The sequence below is a fragment of the Fulmarus glacialis genome, unplaced genomic scaffold, assembly GCF_000690835.1.
Source record: "Fulmarus glacialis isolate BGI_N327 unplaced genomic scaffold, ASM69083v1 scaffold14853, whole genome shotgun sequence".
NCBI classification, from domain to species: Eukaryota; Metazoa; Chordata; class Aves; order Procellariiformes; family Procellariidae; genus Fulmarus; species Fulmarus glacialis.
Window position 1 is genome coordinate 1 of NW_009202404.1, and position 18,174 is coordinate 18,174.

At 43.5% G+C, this 18,174-nt stretch overlaps 1 protein-coding gene across 1 annotated transcript; it reads left to right on the top strand.

The window, feature by feature from the left end:
- The first annotated feature begins 5,723 nt into the window (after positions 1–5,723).
- Positions 5,724–13,064, top strand: LOC104070537 (proto-oncogene c-Rel-like). The gene is made up of 7 exons (XM_009574272.1): positions 5,724–5,751; positions 6,328–6,468; positions 10,411–10,515; positions 10,837–11,049; positions 11,372–11,440; positions 11,550–11,624; positions 12,274–13,064. The coding sequence occupies exons 1-7, from the start codon at positions 5,724–5,726 to the stop codon at positions 13,062–13,064; spliced, it is 1,422 nt and encodes a 473-aa protein (XP_009572567.1).
- The last annotated feature ends 5,110 nt before the right edge of the window (positions 13,065–18,174 follow it).

Here is an 18,174-nt window from a genome sequence, read left to right on the forward strand (position 1 = left end):
GGCGGCTGCGCTCGTAAGACCCACGTCGGCCGAGCTGGCCAGGATGCCCCCCCCGCCCCCCAGCCCGCTCGCTGCAGGGGAGCGCCTGCCTTTTCGGGGGGGCTTATCGGGCCACGGATTACGTGAGCAAATAAGCAAAATACCACGAACCGAAAGAAGGCTCTGAGCAAGAACTGGGGAGTTGGGAATGGTTTGCAAGGGGAAAGCATCAGAGTCCTCTGTAATGAATGCCCCAGATGTTAAAAGAAACTTTAAACTTCTGTCCTTAAATCGAAACAAATGTGTAACCCCCCCCCCAACTAAATTCTCAAGCTGAAAAGTCTTGGTAAGTGAGAGTTGGCAGCTTTTTAAGAGGCACAGAGCAGATCCGCTTGAGGAAAGCTGAATGTTCTGATCGTAACATGACTTTAGCTTTTAACTGCAGAAAGCCCTTTGTTCTTTCGTTCCTCATGCAAATGCTTCTTGCTGTTCAGGCTGAAATTTTTATATTAACCTAAAGGACAGCCGCTTTTCCGATTGTTTAAAAATGAAAAGGAAAATTACCAAGTAGAGAGACAAAAAATGCTGACTTCTTTTTTTTGTGCTATAAACAGAAACTGCTAAAAATGTGTTAGAAATGTACAGAGGCTGATGGATATATTTGCTTAAATCTGTTCCAATTTCACCTCTTTCAGATTGAACTTAAAACAGGAAAAGAACCCAGATTCAGAGAAACATTGTCTAGACAAAGCAAGGACTGAGTTTCGAAAGTTTTAGTTTGTATTCCCAGTTCATCGCTTGGCTTTTGTCTCGGGCCAAGCCATTCACCTTCCCTGCGCTTCTTTCTTCTGTGAAACAGGGAAAAGTAACCATAGTGGTTTGGGCATTTATTGACTGCATCCGAATTTTACAGTCATGTGCACTAATCAACCCTCTGAGTTTTTGCTTTTTTAAAATTACTGAGCATTGCTGATGCACGTTCTGTTTGTAGGTACACGCAGGGGTTTCTTTCTTCTGCAGAATTGATTGTATTGTACCAGTATGGTTGTAATTCACTTAGAAACAGCAAATGTAGCATTAAACTAGCTGGTGAGATCCTTTTTAGCTGCGTGAAGCTCAGCTGCAGGAGACGCCAGTCAAACACTTGGGTGACGTAGCGTGTGCGGTGTTCCCAGCCTGCCGTGGCCCTTCCTAAGGCTGGCTGCCGTATGGCTACATCAGACACAGCCGCAACCGTGGCTGCAGCGCGGATGTAGGCTTCGGAGAGTAAATTGAATTCCAAACGTACCCCCCAGGCGCTGAGAGGGACCCGTGACTTGCACCCCGTCTCCCCGACTGCTTGAACCTGGCATAAGTCGGCACCAGTGCCGGCAGAGGCAATCCTTCCTCTCGCCGCCTCTGTCTGCTTCCACCGTTTCCCTCGCGCCCGGGCTAGCGGTCGTGGGAACCGACTGACTGAAAACAAGACTTTTCCTCTTCTGGCAAGTTAGTTTTGAACCGGACCAGTTCCTTGATCCGATTCAACCACACGAGAGCTAGTCCCAGCGTAAGAGGAGTGCTGGAAAGGAAGGTTGGGCAGAGCCAACCTGAGCAAAAGCCTCTGGTGTAAGTTAAACGGATCAGTCGGTATCAGGGCTAAGGGGGGATCTTCGTGTTCCAGGAGCAAAATGCTTGAGGCAAAGCCACCTCTGTGTCATCGCTTCAACGAAACTGAGCTCCCAGCATATCCCTAAATTAAAAACCATCATCTGCGTAAGAGAAAAGGCAGGACGCGGCTCATGGTTGATTATTAACGATGCGTGTTCCTGAGCGGTCTCCTGGGTGAAGTGGTTTTTGTTTGTGGGAGGTCATTCTCTTTCTTTGAGATCTAGCGTGGCTCCTGTGCCCCCGCAGCCCCTCGCGGCGAAGGGAAGGTCACAAGATGTGCCTTTGCAGGGGAAACGGGGGTTCTCAGCCTAGCCCTCTCTGAAGGTGTCACACCGCATCGTTTGCCCTGGAAGTTTCCGTGCAGGTTAAGTTTAGATGCTAAAGTACCTCCAACTCCACCCACTCCAGCAGTTTCTGACATCATTCGTCTCGAAGTTGGGGGGAGGGCTGTATGTGAGGAGTCTGCTATTTAATCAGGTATCGCGTTATCAGTCAAAAAAACAAATGCTTCATCATTTCTCTTCGATGTTCAGAATAAACTTTCACTTTCCCTGCAGCATCACCTTATGAGTAAACATCAGTCCCCCAGTAATTTCATCAGATAAATGGTGCCTTTCTGGATGTTGAAGACTGTTAAAGTAGCAAAAAACATTAGAAATTAATAAACAAACAGGAGGCCTGATCTTGTCAGCATCTTTAATTTTGTGCCCGAACTTGGAATTGCGTGTTGGTGGCTTGGACCCAGAAAGTCTCCAATTTTGTGTTACAGAAGCAAATCCAAGAAGTTCTCTTACTCAGTAGAAACCCAGCAGGGCGTCTCTGGACTTCAGTGACATGAATCTCTGACACAGGGACGACCCAAACCTAATGCCTGCGTCGCGTGAGCTGCTCGGATTAGCCAGCTCAGGGGGGAAGGAGTTCATCGTCCAGCTTGGCTGGGGTGTTTTTGTGCCCACTGGGACTGTATCAGTCTCTTTCCACGATAGTGGATAATGGAGTAGAGAAATATTTCCAAGGTAATTATTTTTTAAGTTGAGGAATCAGCATTTCTTTCAGAAAGGTTGCAAACAGATTTATGAAGAAAGGGTTTGCTAGTTATTGTAGCCCCTTTCAGGTTGAACAGCTGATACTCCCCAGGTTTGAGTGTAACTCTAGATACTGTTTTTTAAATCCTATCGCAGACTTTTGGTGAGTGGGGTTCGTTTTCTTCCGTTGCGCTGGTGGTGGTTTTATGGAAATTTTTTTTTTTTTTTTTTTTTGGCAGCTTGTCCCATAATTAACTTAGAATTTTGATTCTTTTAAAGTATTCTTTTCATTTCTACATGTTTGAGTTGCTAAGCGTTACTTTTGAAGGCTCTCCTTCCCCTTGTAAAAGAGCCATACTTAGAAACATTCCTTCACACGCTCCTGTTTGCACAGATAACTATGGAAAATGAATTTCTGCCAGGTTAAGGCTAGGGTTTTTTTATTAGGTTGGGCCATCCTAGGAACGTACCTAGATTGTTGGTTGGCTTCCAGCCCTTTCGGTTGGTTCATGTGAAGACGGTAAGGTGTGGTACCACACAGCGAGCAGCAGTCAGAAGAGGAAGTTGAACTCTTGCCAAAACCAGAGTACTTCTGCCTTTTATTCGCGTGTCGTGTTCGAGCCTTTTTTACCGTATCTGCTCCCAACACGCGGCATCGTGCGACCTTTTTTTTGCTTCACGTGTGCAACGTCACTGGTTTCAGTCGAGCTGCTCGTGTGGAGCTTGCGCAGGTTGATGGAGCGGCTGCTCTTCTCCTCCAGCCCTTTCTGTTCCCAAAATCTTTAACAGTGTTTCTTAACTTTAATAACTTTCAGGTTTGTCAGGTTGTTCTTCTGTAGAGAAGTCGGTGAAATAACACGACCATCCTCCGTAGGGCTACACTCCAGGCGTTAGTCAGGGTGTTTGTCTGCCTCGTTTTTGTTTGTTTTTAATATTCTGAAGGTGTAAGCCAGTAGCCGTTCAAGTTAGTGGCTACTCTCAAATCGACTTCAGAGGGAGCAGAATTAGACGTTCGTTAAAAATAACAACATTTTATTTTGGTTGCATGATTGTCTTTTAGGTGGGAATGAAACACGTTTTGAAATTGATGACAGCGGTGCGCTTCTTTATACGAACATGGGACCTAGCCTCTCTATATTTTTTAAGCATGTCATCACAAGATGGAGTTGCAGCTGTCTTGTTCTCCTTTTTTGCGCTGTTATGTTCTTCTCATCTGGTTAAAAATAGCCCAAGAGGAATCAGTCTTGACTGAGCACTTCCTCTTTCAAGCTACAGATTTTTTAAATTGTATTAAAGCATTTATAAGAACATGCAAATCAGGAGCAGTGCTTTTTGCTGTAATACGGTGAGCTGTATGCGGCAATTGTGTTTCTTGCGATTATTGGCACACCACGCCTTTCCTATATCAGGTGGTTAAACAGATTTATTGGGAATTTGCGAAAGTTCATCGCATAGGAAATGATGTTATTTGAACATTAGCATTACTAATTTTCTCCATATCTAGTGTATTTTTGCATTTACAGAGTTCTCTTAAGCTTTAAGCCTCCTCTATTATTTGTTTCTGAGGAAGCGGCCGCCGCGCCTGCGGAAGACGCGGCGCAGGACTGGTGCCGCTTCAGCTGTGCGAGAGAGACTTGATTGCACAACCGCAAAGCCCTCACTTTTCATTCAGAATCAAAAGCCGGATCCAGATTTTGCGCTTGGATTCTATCTCTAGTGAGTTGCCTTAGACAAAGGTGTTGAATCTCTATGCTCAATTTAATTTTTAAGAGGTTTGGAATTTGACTACCGCTTGGGCTCTCTGGCCGGATCCACATGGTCACCAATGGCTAATAGAACACACAAACGTAAGCCTTGATGCCAGAGTGTCCTTGGGAGCTAATTGCCTGCTGGCTGTGATGGATTACAGTCACCTGAGCTGCTGGGAGCAAAGTAGCATTGCTCTTCTGATTATCCCTTCTGCAAGGTGCAATCTAGAGAACGCACTTTTTTTATTCTCTACATCGGGCTGTATCAAGAAGCAGTTGGGCTGCGGAGTCTGCCGGAGCTGAGTTAGGCTGAACAGCTCTATGCTTCAAACCTGTTTTCTAAAGATCCTATTTTATTAAGTTAGCAGGTCAGCTAATGAAGTACCTTAAATTATAAAACTTTGCTCTGCGCACGCTGGCAGAACTCCCCTGGCACCAACAGTTCCGAAGTTACATACGTAGTTGCTGCTTAGTTTTGTGCTCGCTGATATATTTGTCTTGAAATATTGCAGAACTTGGACTTTTAAAACGGAAAGGTGATTTGATTTCTTTTTACAGTAGAGGCCAGGAGAAACTGAGATACTCAGAGCACAAGAAAGACTAAAAATGCCAGTGGAAAATATTCTGAGCTCAGTGCATTTATTATTTCACGCTATCAAAAGGTGAAAGGAAGAAATCATTCGAGTGGGCATTGTGGAATCCCACTCATGGCAGGGTGGAGACCAACCCAGTGATAAATGTTAAAGGTCAGAGCATTGCAATCTAATCAGTACAGCGTGATCCCCAGACTTCTTATCGCAGGCACGTTTAATCTTTCATTCTTGCAAGAGGCCTTTGAAAGGGCAGGGGAAGGGGTGAACTCGAGAGGTTGTGATCTGTTGACTTGGCACACGTTCACTTTCGGTAACTGCGAGGAGTTAAAACCTATGCTGAGCTGCTGCTTTGAACGATTTTGGTAAAGAGAGCCACTTTAAAGGATTTAATTATCAGTACTTCTACCTAAATGAAATTAAATCAGTTTCTCATTTTGCTAGCATTGAATGTCAACATAATAGTTAACGTCAGACCTTAAAGAAAAGCTTTGAATTCAGAGAGGGCTGCTTCTCCCAGAATCTCCCATGAAGCTGAAATGTACGTGAAATGTTCAGTAACGATATCCCAGGTCCTATGGGATTCATGAAATGAAAATAAGTGAAAGAGCGACCAAAACTGAAATGCTGAGCTTGGGTTACGCATTACTGTGTTTTACACTGGGAGGAATATGTAAGGAAACAGATCCTTTCCAGCGAGGGTTTGCTTGTTGTATTACGAAATTGTTATCGTAATGGCACCGCTAATCACTATTCTCAAAGGTACTGAAGTGACACAGATGTTGATGGGAGGGCAGAGATGGCTTGTGTTGTTTCGGCTTCACTCGTGCCCCAAGAACTGCCTTCTGACTATTTTTCCATCTCGGTTTCTAGAGGAAAATAGCGATATCATGTAGCCGGAGTCTCTCAGCGTTGCTGAAGATCTTCAGCTACGTCCTAGGAGTTACTTGTATTGAAAGATTTCTCTTCGGCAGCGGCATTCACTTTGTAAATTTTATCATGCACAAACGAGAGAGAAACATGTCCAGGGAATGACTTTTAAACTATAGATACATGAAACTGCTGTGGAAAGCAAGGTGAGGAAGCCAGACGCAAGAAACAGCTGGAGAAGTAGGACAGTTTAGCCTTGTTTGATGAAGGGAAAGCATTAAAGGCTTCTGTATCGTTCGTTGTGTACAAGGAGTTTATTCATGCAGCCCCTGTAAAGCTAGCAGGGACTATGGGCACGTTTCGTCTGCATCTCTTTTACCGCTGGAGATTCATCCCCAGTTTTTGTTAAAGAATTGCTGCTGGTTTTGATGACTAATCCTCAGTCTTGTCTTTCCTTCCGCTGTTCAGTGCCTGAAGAACAGCTGCACAACATCGATGAGTATGACCTCAATGTCGTCCGCCTCTGCTTCCAAGCTTTCCTCCCCGACGAACACGGCAACTACACGTTAGCTCTTCCTCCTTTGATTTCCAACCCCATCTATGACAACAGTAAGTACCAACTCAGTCAAATGCGTTTCCCCCCTTTTGTTTTTCTCTTTTGCTTGGGATGAAAAATGCCAGGCCAGTTTCTGAGGTCTGTGCCAGTCTTCTGGGTCACTTCAGTGGCTTGGGACTGCTCGATGTATGTCTAACACATGGCAAGTCAGCGAGCAGATACTCAAAAGATGATCCCAGGGTGAAATGTTGGCCGACCAGAGTAAGAATTGTCCGCCGCATGACTCAGGCACGGGTGGTTTTTCAGCCCTTGTTCACGTATCACAGCAATCACTGCAAGGAAAGGCCTGCTCCTGACGTGCCAAGCGATTAAAATAAATCGTAGCGAGATGGATGGCTGCCGTAAGACTGATTTGTTTTCCAAGGATGTTCTCTAAAGCCTGTTTGTACCCGTGTGGAGTCTTGCCTTTGCCTTGCGAGGGCTCTGGAACAGCACTCGAGAGAGAGATTTATCCCGGGGGGAGATTGTCTTAACTCTTTTATATATCCCTTTTGTATCCCGGTTGGTTGCTATTTTCAGTGTATAGGCAGGTAACGAGGGAATGTTTGGTCATGCTCTGGGAGGGTGCAGAAGCACATGAAACGCCCCTTCTTGGCACCGTTCTCCACGTTCCACAAAACTGGACTTCCGTATGGCTTTGACAGGTTGCTGCAGTTGAGGAATTTAGCCCTCAATGTGTGCTGGACTTCTCTCCTGGAGAAGAATAGCAGAAGAGCTTTTAATAATTGGAAACTTTTTGGCAGTGGCTTTTATTTCTGCAGTGAAAGTATTTCCACGCTAAATATTTAAGGTCATGACTTGAGCAGAAACTACTGAATAAAATGAGGCCTGCATTTTATAAAGTTGATGTTAGCGTTGTGTTGATGTGGGCATAACCACTGTGAAAACGTTGCATGTGAACTCGGGTGGTTTTGATATTTTTAGTCTCTCTTCTAGAATTATCTAGAAGTTGGATCTGTGTGCATTGTGTTATTGAGAACCCTTGTAGTACTGAAGTAATTAGGGTTGAGATAAAATTGATGTACAAGATTTGCAGCTATGTCTCAGATGCCATTTAGAAATGTGCCAAATCATGATTAGTCGTCTACGTTGATTGACGTCAGTCTTTGCTAAGCTGCTGAAATGACAGATAGCTGTGCGGTGGGGGAAGCTTGGTTTTTTAATGTGGGTGTGTGTGGGCAGCTTCTGATACACTATAGGTATCTAAAATCCTCCATGTAACGTAGCGGCGGTGTAAATAAAACAGTGCGTAACTGCAACCACAAATCATAAAAATTATGCTGCTCTTGTCTGGAAGAGCAGTTTCAGACCTGAATTTCTTTTTAAAATGTTAGCCTTTGTCATGCAGAACTGGGTAAGGTCAGGTTATAACTTTAGATAAGAGATGAAATTGTACGGTGCAATGGGCTTGGAAATCCTAGGTTGTTAGATTTCAAGCTTTCGCAGATCTGTCCGGATCGGGAGCAAAAAGGTATTCAGAGCTTTTCTGAAAATCAGCTTGCACGTTTTAAACCTAGTATCTTCTTCACTTTCCAATACTTCATCGTCTCCACCTGCTTTGGGTAGTAGAGATACGTAAGAACATCACGAACATAATACGGAGGCAATCACATTAGCAGAGACTGCAAGTTTATAAAATTCAGTATTACAGGCAGCTTCTGTCTTCTGTTGCTTACAACGTTAACTGGTTTTGAACAGAAATTTCCCAAGCTGTGTATCTTGCCACGCTGAAAACTCTTGGGAAGAGTCAGAAAAAGCGGCTTACCCTTTCTGAGGAACGAGGCGAGGGAGAACATCTTGTTCTGCCCTTGTTGAAAGTGATGTGATTTTTGGTGAGCAGCTCGTTTTTCTCGGGATTTGTTACCAGGGACGTGCTTTTGGGGAGCAAAAGGAAGGGGACTTGGGCAGGAGGCGAGGGCGTGCGGCGGGGAAGAGAGATGGGGGGAGCAGCGCGGCGCGACAGCGGCCCCAGAGAAGGTCTCCCTCGGAGGCTGCTGCCAAACTCGGTGTTCCTGCCCGGCACCGGGGCTGACAGCAGAGAGTGGAGCACCCACGTCTGCTGGCACTTGTGTTCCTTTCCCTTATCCTCCCTTCTAAACTCCCCTTAAAATAAAAGACAAAACAACAAACTCCAGCCTGGCAGACCTTCCCAAAAACCTGTTTAAAAGGACACCGAGTGCCACTCAAGCATACAGAAGTGAAACAAAGGTAAAATTAGGCTTGTCCTTGCAGTTCTTAATTTACCCTTCCTGTGAAAAACGCACAATGACACTGTCAATCATATGATCCTGTGCTGTTTCTGGGTTTGTTTTGTTTCCCCTCCCTTTAAAGTTTCTGATTCATTCAGCAAATGAAGTGGCATGTGTCATGTAGTAAGTGAGGCTGTAGTACCCACTTCTCCTAAAAATAATAGCAGTAATAGCTGTAGGTAGTAACTACGTAATTGGGGTCTGGCCTGAGGTTACCAGGAGCTCTGTTTTCAGCGTAGTCTGTCTCGTGCTGCAGCGTACCTGTACAGCACCATGAAAGATTGGGCAGGAATTGACTCAAACTGAGAGTCTAAAGTAGATTTTTTTTTTTTTTTTTTTTTTTTTTTTTTTTGAGGGTGACACCATAAGCTTTGGGGTTTTATTTCACCTCTGTGCCTGGAGCAGGGAGCTCGTGGTGCTGGAGCCTCACGTTGCTGCAGTGGTAGGAGGATCGGTTTCTGGGTTGCAGAGCGGCACCAGCCGGATCCTCCCCGGCGTTTTATATACATTTGGAGGTGATGTCTTGACATAAGAAGATGAGAGAACATCATGACACGATGTAGCTTTGTTCTGTTGCGACTGCAGAGGTGGAAGAGGGTGTCGTAAACTATGAATATAGTCACAGACAGCAGAAAAATGAGTATCAGTTACTTCGTATGTTAAATGAAGACGGGGTCTTAAAATTGGTATGTGCTCATGTGCTTAAAAGTATCAACACAGCATATAGACACAGGGGGTGAACTTGAAATTCTAGAGAGAGTTCTTCCATTCTGGCTTCTGTTTGTTTGTTCTTTGTTACTTCTGAGTCACTAGATTGTGACGTTAGTGCCCTTTTAAATAAATTGTAACATAGCCCACCAAGCTCCGAGGGGGCTGTTCTTTCTTGCAGTAGTCTCCGGTCCGTATTTACCCTGCAGGAAAGCTGCCGAACGGGGCCAGGCACCATCAGGCCGCGCTTGTCTCCGTCCCGCACGAGTCCCCCGTAGCCGTCGCGTTGTTCGGATGCGGTGTGCGACCTTGGGTGATGGTTAATCTCTTGCGACGTACAACGCTACCAGAGATTGTGCGCAGGGCAGCTCTCCATCCGCAACTATCGTGAGTGCTGTCCACCTACAGCCACAGCTTGGAGTTGAATTTTGAGCATTTTGGGGTGAAATCTGCTATCCTGAGTAAAGGCACAAAAGTTACTCCTAGACCTGTTCTCAAACACCTAGAGGGGGTTACAGAGGAGAGGTTTGACGGCCAAGCGTCTCTGCTGCTCAGAGAGGGGAATTTTCTTGACTCGCTAGCCCAGCTTCTTCCAGAGAAGCATGACTGTAACAGGTAATCAGTCCCTCAAAGAACTGCTTTGCATTCTGCAGCTTGACGGGCAGCAGCGCCGGGCACGGTAACGTCATTCGGGGAAGTATTTTGAGACTACTCTAGAAGAGTTAGGGCGTAAGTGGCACAGCTGCACTGGTGTCTTGTGTTTGGAGATGAGCGGCCAAGAGCTGTAGGATCATGGAACGTCAAGCCCTGCTTCTGAATTTCCTATATGGAGGGACCTGTTTAGTGTGGATTTTGGAGCGTGTCCCACTCCTCCAGCTGCTGCCTTCCCTTCTCATGCCTTAACTCCCGGCACCTCAGCTTCCGTAGTGACAAAGTTACAGTAAGTCTTTATCATCAAATTTGCCCGTTTGTTTCCAGGAGCTCCCAACACAGCAGAATTAAGAATTTGTCGTGTGAACAAGAACTGTGGAAGTGTAAAAGGAGGAGATGAAATATTTCTACTGTGTGACAAAGTTCAAAAAGGTAATCTTGTCTAGGTTTTCCCCACCGCCACCACCTTTGTTCCAAATGGCTGACACTACCATTTCTAGCTGGGGAACTTAAGCCCTTCACCGCGCTCCCGTGCAAGTGGTCTGCTTTTATAGCTGGGCAGGGCAGAATAGCTTTCAGGTTCAAGGGCTCTCAGCACCTCTGAAAGATACTCGGTGCCTTTAAAGTCGAGCCATTTACTTTGCATCTGAACTCTTAAGTCAGACTCCGTTCTTTGTTCCCCTTCCCGTTTTTTTTCTGCTGCAAGTTTTCAGTTTTCCACTTAATAAGCATCTTCTGTTTCTAATGGACTAGATGATATAGAAGTCAGGTTTGTCTTGGACAACTGGGAGGCCAAAGGTTCCTTCTCACAAGCTGACGTTCACCGTCAAGTTGCAATTGTGTTCAGAACGCCCCCGTTTCTCAAAGACATCACCGAGCCCGTCACGGTGAAGATGCAGCTGCGAAGACCTTCAGACCAGGAAGTCAGTGAACCTATGGATTTCAGATACCTACCAGATGAAAAGGGTACGGTTCCAATTACCTGAGTTTCTGAAAAGACATTATCAGTGCAGAACTCGTGTTGGTAATAAACACTACAACACTACCTCTACAAAGTAGATTTTTCGTTTTTAAAGTAACAATAGTCAGTTTGCTCCCTCTTTCAATGAAAACATCAAGAATCACTGTTAATAACATCGTCTTCGTTAGTGCTGTCACGTCTGAAATATTTTTCTTTAAATATATTTTACTACAATTAGGAGCCACTAGTATAAGTTTTAGAAAGTTCCTTTACTAATTATATCAAAGAGAAACGTAACACTTTTTCCTTCTACTCCTTTCTCTGTAGATCCGTATGGCAACAAAGCAAAAAGGCAAAGATCAACGTTGGCTTGGCAAAAGCTCATACAGGACTGTGGTAAGGAAAATATTTGTCTTTTTCTTGTTTGAGTGAACTTACATTTAGATGGAGCTATTTTATATGAAAGCAAACATTCAGTGTGGACTCATGCTTTCTTCCATCGCAGGATCAAATGCGACAGAGAGGCCCAAAGTAGCTCCATTCCCCGCTGTCACTCCTGAGGGGAAGCTGATTAAGAAAGGTAGGTTTTTGCAGGCGTGTCCCAATCCGACAGCGGTTTGAAACAAATAGTGCCCGATTGCTGTGGGGAAGGGCATTTTTCAGGGGGGACTGAAGTTCCCAAGGCAGCAGTAGTACCCGCCTCTTACTTTCCCTCCTCCGGATTCTTCTCAAAGCCTCTGCCGTGCTGCAGCTTCCCCTTTGCACAGGAGAGGGCTACACCTTCTTCGTCTTTAAGCGTTGCTAGCTTTCAGCCTTAATTTAGATAACTACTGATTTTTTTTCTCTGCGTTCAGATACTCAGCCCTTGAAACGTGCACTCAGTTTCTGGCCTTCCCTCCTCTTTGCTTGAAATTCTAATGTTCTCTTGAGGGTTTCTTCCTGTAAGATACTGGTACTTTTGACTGTACAAACTAAAAAACCACCATTCTTTACTAAAATGTAGCTGTCAGCTTCAGCGTTTGCCATAGAGGGGTGAGGCGGATAGCTGTCTTGCTGCTGTCCAGAAATCTAGGGTCCACCCTGGAGAGCAGTTAAGCGAGTACGAAAGTGCAAATGCACATATAATCTTACTAAGATAGCACTGGTTTTGCTTTGCTTTTTCCCATTTGTAATTTGAAAAAAATATAAAAAATGGCATTAAAATGCAGTCACGTCTTTCCTTTCCATAGAACCAAACATGTTTTCACCCGCGCTGATGATGCCGGGGCTAGGAACCCTGGCCAACACTGGTCAGATCTACCCTGCCTTCAACCAGATTCCCCATCAGCCTGCGCCGGTGGGGCCGGGGAAGCAAGACGCGCTCTCCTCGTGCTGGCAGCAGCTGTACAGCAGCCCCTCCTCCGCCGGCAGCCTGCTCAATGCGCACCCGCAGAACAGCTTTGCGGCAGACGCGCCTCAGCCTGCTGCTCAGGGCAGCGGCTCTCTCCCAGCTTTCCACGACAGCCCCCTGAACTGGCCTGATGAGAAGGATTCGGGCTTCTACCGGAATTTTGGCAGCACAAACGGGATGGGAGGAGTGGCGGTGTCAACTGCAGACATGCAGAGTGTTTCTAGTAACAGCGTCGTGCACCAGGCTCATCCCGCCAGCATCTCCACAGCCAGCATCGTGAACATGGAGACCGATGACATGAACTGCACTAGTATAAACTTCGAAAAGTACAATCCGGTGTTAAATGCAAGCAATCACAGGCAGCAGCTCCATCAGGTGCCTCCAGCTTGCCCGTCTGTAGCAGCCCCGGGCAGCACGCCTTTTAATTCGCAGTCTAACTTAGCTGATCCAGCAGTTTACAGTTTTATAGACCAAGAAGTTTTGAGCGAATCAAGACTATCCACCAACCCCATCCCAAACCATCAGAATAGCATTGCAGATAACCAGTTCTATGACACCGACGGTGTCCACACTGATGAGCTCTATCAGTCTTTCCAATTTGATAACATTTTACAAAGCTATAACCATTGAGCCAGCAATGTCGGGCTGGGAGTGGGTATGTAGAGCTTTTCAGATGGCTAGCTGTGTGAAGAGGAGTAACTTACCCTTCTGGAGCCCCTGCTTTCTCTTTCAGAATGTTACTATGCAAGTTTCGTGATATAACTTAAGGTTATATATTACAGCCCAAAGACTGGTGCCCGTGAAGAGAGGTGGGAGTAGGGTTTGGGGTTCTGTACCGTTAAAAGGATCTTGTATACATATTTTTACGCTCTTGGACAAGGGAACTGTTAACACTTAAATCTTCCTTAACCTTTGGGGACTGTAAAAGCTGGCATCTTCAGAAGGGTTAAAATTTCAAATACTTCACAGGGTTAAAATCGTTTGAAAAATAACCACTTTTGCTATGCAAGATAAATTTACATTTTGATACGACGGAGATTAGAAAAAATACCTGCGCGTGGGCACTCTAGTTCAGACTCAGATGTTAAAGTTCTACTCAGCTTACTTGAAAGGTTTAGGTTTCTTACCCTCTTCCATATAAAATATTCTCCTAAAACCAAGATCATGCATTGATTTTTCACATTTTCACCACTCTGTTTGCTTTGAAGGCAAATTTACTCTAAAATTTTTTTAATGACTATGTCATTGTTAGATATATTTTAAAAGACCGGAAGGTTTGAGTTTTTAAATAGTCCAGCTCTGTTGTAAATGAATCACTGCACAGAAGAATGAACAGAAAGTAAGGACTTCTCTGCACTTCATCCAAAGTGCATATTCTAAATGACAAACTCCTGTTGCTTTAGCGATGGAGCACGCTGTTATTTCCCTCCAACTCTGTGTGTGTGTGTGTGTGTGTAGCTGTGATGTGTATGTTATTTTGAACTACAGAAATATGTTGAGCCAAAGCCTCCTACCTATTCTTTCCTCGGGTATGCCGGCAGTTTCCTGCTATGCAAGTGACTGCTTAAAAGAAGGCTCAGGTCCTGCCTCCCCACCACCCCCTCCCAAGAAAGCTTTGGGGCAAACCCGGAGGCAGTCTTAGTGCAGCCTCACCTAGATGCATTCTATTAACAACTTAAGGCAACTTCAGTCAGTACTAATTAAAAACACTCCTCTACACTCTGTATCAGAAACCAGAACTTCCTCCCTTTCCCTTGATTCCCAGTCTTCGTTCTTAGCCAGGGTTGCGAGATGTTCACTGACGACTCGCGTGGATGGAACTGGCTAGGTGAGACACTCTACTCTGCATTATAGGGCTCCGCTATTTTATTATATTATCGTTATTTTTTAACAAGCAACTCGGCAAGAAATATATGAGTATTTCTTAAGTTATATGGCTGTTTTCTATGCCAGATAAGGCTTACGAATCTATGTTGCTGTTTGGCAACATAAAACTGCACCATGGAAAGAAGCAATAAAAAAAAAAAGCACACTGATACACGAAAAAGGACAAACGCAACCCCAAATCAAAAAAGCCACTTGAGACATATAGTTGTACACAAGGCAGAAAGGAATTCCAAAAAACCTCCGTGGTTTATAGGAAAGCAATGACTCTCTAACTGCAGTAATTCATTGCATTCAAAGCAATAAGGTGCTGCTGCTGTAAGGCATTACACCAATTACACAGGTTTGACAGAATACGCTCCTTCGACAATGTAGAATATATGAAGTTTGGAAAACTGCTTCGCCTAACTCCAGGTACACAGCTCAATGAATTGACTTTCCACATTTTAAAGCAGTTCTTCCTCACTTCTGCATAGCTCCTCTGCGATCTTAAGTAATAGAGAGACGAAACAAATACAAAGAAAGCTTGAAATGTGTTGTTTATTCAGTTCTTTTTTTGAAGTTCTCAATTTTAAGTATATTAAATGTAAACACTTTACTCACTTCATAGAAGGCTCTTTATAGTACAATTTGTTTTTACTGTATAATTAAATATTTTCAAAGTTCTGTTTTCCTTTGTAAACGAGTTGGTTTGGTAATTAAAAAACTGGTTATACTAAGTACTCAGCTTCTGCAACCTTCTCGGATTCATGACATCCTTCACCGCAGGAAAGCCAGAGAAATGGGAGAAGGTAGGTTATGGGTTGCTTGTCCTGGGGCTTTTTAAAATATTTTCTGCTCACAATTACCGTTGGCCACTAAAAAACCTAAAGCAACGTGTGCAGTAAGGGTTCATCTGCACTCAGCAATTTTTTGTGGCAGAGCAACTGACTTTTTAGTCAGAGGGGCAGAGAGGACAGATGCTTTCATGCTCACCTAGAGCTGGGCTACTGGTACAGCTTTCTCCAGGTTCAGCTAAGCTGATGCAAAAAAAAAATGTCGGGGGAGGGGGGCATTATAGGTGACCGGTTGTTTGGAGAAATACAACGGCTTTATTTTGAGTCCTTTCAGTGCAAAGAAGGATGGCGCAAAGGAACGCTGGACCTCATTTTTTAGTATTTTTCACATAACATGCTAGAAAATACCTACCTCTTTCACACATGCTTCATGAAGAAGACTAAATCTTATTTTCACAAAACATACTATTTGAAGTACTCATGAGTAGGTATTTGTTTGGAGAAATACAACGGCTTTATTTTGAGTCCTTTCAGTGCAAAGAAGGATGGCGCAAAGGAACGCTGGACCTCATTTTTTAGTATTTTTCACATAACATGCTAGAAAATACCTACCTCTTTCACACATGCTTCATGAAGAAGACTAAATCTTATTTTCACAAAACATACTATTTGAAGTACTCATGAGTAGGTATTTTACTTTTAAAAAGCAGATGAAGGCCTAAGTACAACATTAATATTATTGCTGCAATATTCATTACAGATTATGATAGTTCAAAGTGTTTACCTTGTATTAGAAACTGCAGACTTGTAATCTGTTTTTGAACTTTGTTTAATCTCTCATGTTCATATTTTCACATGATCACTGAACAATAACTATCTAAGATGCTGTAGCAATACTTGCATCATCAGCTTTTTTTCCCCCTCATTGGGATACTTTACATTTATCATAAAAATAAGCGATTTGGGAATTTTTGGTGGATCTCTACATTGTATGGAGAAGAGATTAGACTCAGCACATTTAGTGTAATCTTTATAGCCTTGTTAATCTGCACTTTGATTCTTAACATGATCTCCACTGTCACCACGATAACGTACAGCATATTGCAGCTGTGGATGGGAGCGCCTCGAGTGTCCTTGCACTATGACAGGAGTCCTTTCTGCTTCTGCTTTGTGAGCTCTATTTCCCCCTTGCAACAGCTCTTCTGATACCTGTCATGTCCATAGTGCAGTCTTGTTTACCTTTTTTTTCCCCTGTAGTTTATGGAATTTATAAATCATATTTTAGTTCACTTTGAGTTTCAAGAAATCACATAGACGCGAGACTGAAATTCTCTTTTGTTTGTTTTCTGAATTCAGTTTCTTAAGTTTTCCATCATTCATGACACTTCCTTTCTGGGTACAGATTATTATCTGAGACAACTACTCCTGGAATCTGTTGCTCATAACAGCTTTAAGATTAAAACCAAAAAAATATTAGTGTCTGAATCATGTTCCTATTATTTTTTGTGAGCTTCTGAACTACCACCATGCTTACGTTACAGTGGACTAGGAAAACAAATGACAAGAGACAAGTTTTGACAGCCCATCACAGGCAGTGTGTGTAATATTTAGACTAATTTTTCAAGATCAGTTTTTAGGACCTCCTAGAAAATGTATTTATTAATGCCTTTTTGAGCCTTCAGCTAAAATTACCATGCAGCTGTTCTATTATGAGGTCCTGGCACTACTGAACTGAAGGTAGGACATCTCAGTAATCCTCCCTGTTCCCAAACAGTGGTTTGTCTTGGCAAATATTACCCTCTTTATTTCTGAAATGTTAAATTAATGAAGAGCCCTTAAATTCCAAACCTTAATTTCTTGTCAATAGTTTAACTCTCTTCTGTACTTCAAGTAAGCAGAAGCACCTTCCGAATGGATTAACATGATACAGGCATAAAAGTGGCTTTTCCTAAAGATGTAGGTGGTGGGACCTGGCGAATAAATAAAAACAATCCTGCTGCCCAGCCCCTGTGTTGTGCGAAACATTTAAAATAACACAAGCAAAGGAGAAAAAAAAAAAACCCCTCAGTTCTTCCCTATTCCAGGCAAGTTCCTAGGCAATGCTCAACTCTTCCAGGCATCCATCCAAGGTTGGATACTAGAAAAAAAATGTGCTATGCTACAACCAAAGCTTTTTATTTCTGACTTGTTCTCTCAATAACAACGTTCTTCAGTACCTCTTATATTTGCCTGTACTTTGGGCTTCTTGGTATTCCTATTTTTTCTTCAGATTTCCATTGTGCACCACTGCCAGGAGTTCCCAATCTTTTTATATATGGTGACTCAACTGGGGAAATCCTATGCCCGAAGAGGTCTGTAACCAGGCCAGAGAGCTGCTGCGGCCTCAAGTACCTCAACTGTTGTTTCTAGGAAGCATTGCTGATGTTTTTAAATGAGAAAAACTTGGGTTTAAGTGCAAAGTTTCCTCTGAAAACTTTTTTTCCCTTTGAAAATTGCTTTGTCTGGGAGACAAATGGGCCCATCCCTAAAACTGGCACTGACCAAAAAGCAGTCAGCAGAGAGCAGAGTGCTGCCTCGTTCCAGGCACTATCCTACTGGTTTCAGAGAATCCCTGACTTTTGGGAAATACTCCTGCATGAATAGCGCTCAGAAAAAGTTAGGACTGGGTTTCAGGTAACTCAGTGCTACCTGCATCCAGACAAGAAAGCTGCAGCATCCAATATAAAAAGAGTTAAAAAAAAATTATGGCTGGAGGGAGGGTTATTTTTAATTAAAACATTTTAAACTACTGCAGAAAGCATATTTGATGTACTTGCTCAGTACACCATTTGCACATGTTACACCATTTATCTTTTTCTTAATTGTTTTTTAAAACGACTTACTAACAATACACTAGCTTACCAAAATCTTTGTATGCACAGAAGTAGTTAAAATAAGGCTAGAGATTGAATGAACACTACCTGTTCCAGAGTGTTTAAAGTTGATTCAAAGCATCAGTATCCTCTGGCAGATCAACATGATCCAAATGTTCAACAGAAATACTTTGCAACCAAGCTGTAATACTGTACAGTGTTCAGTAA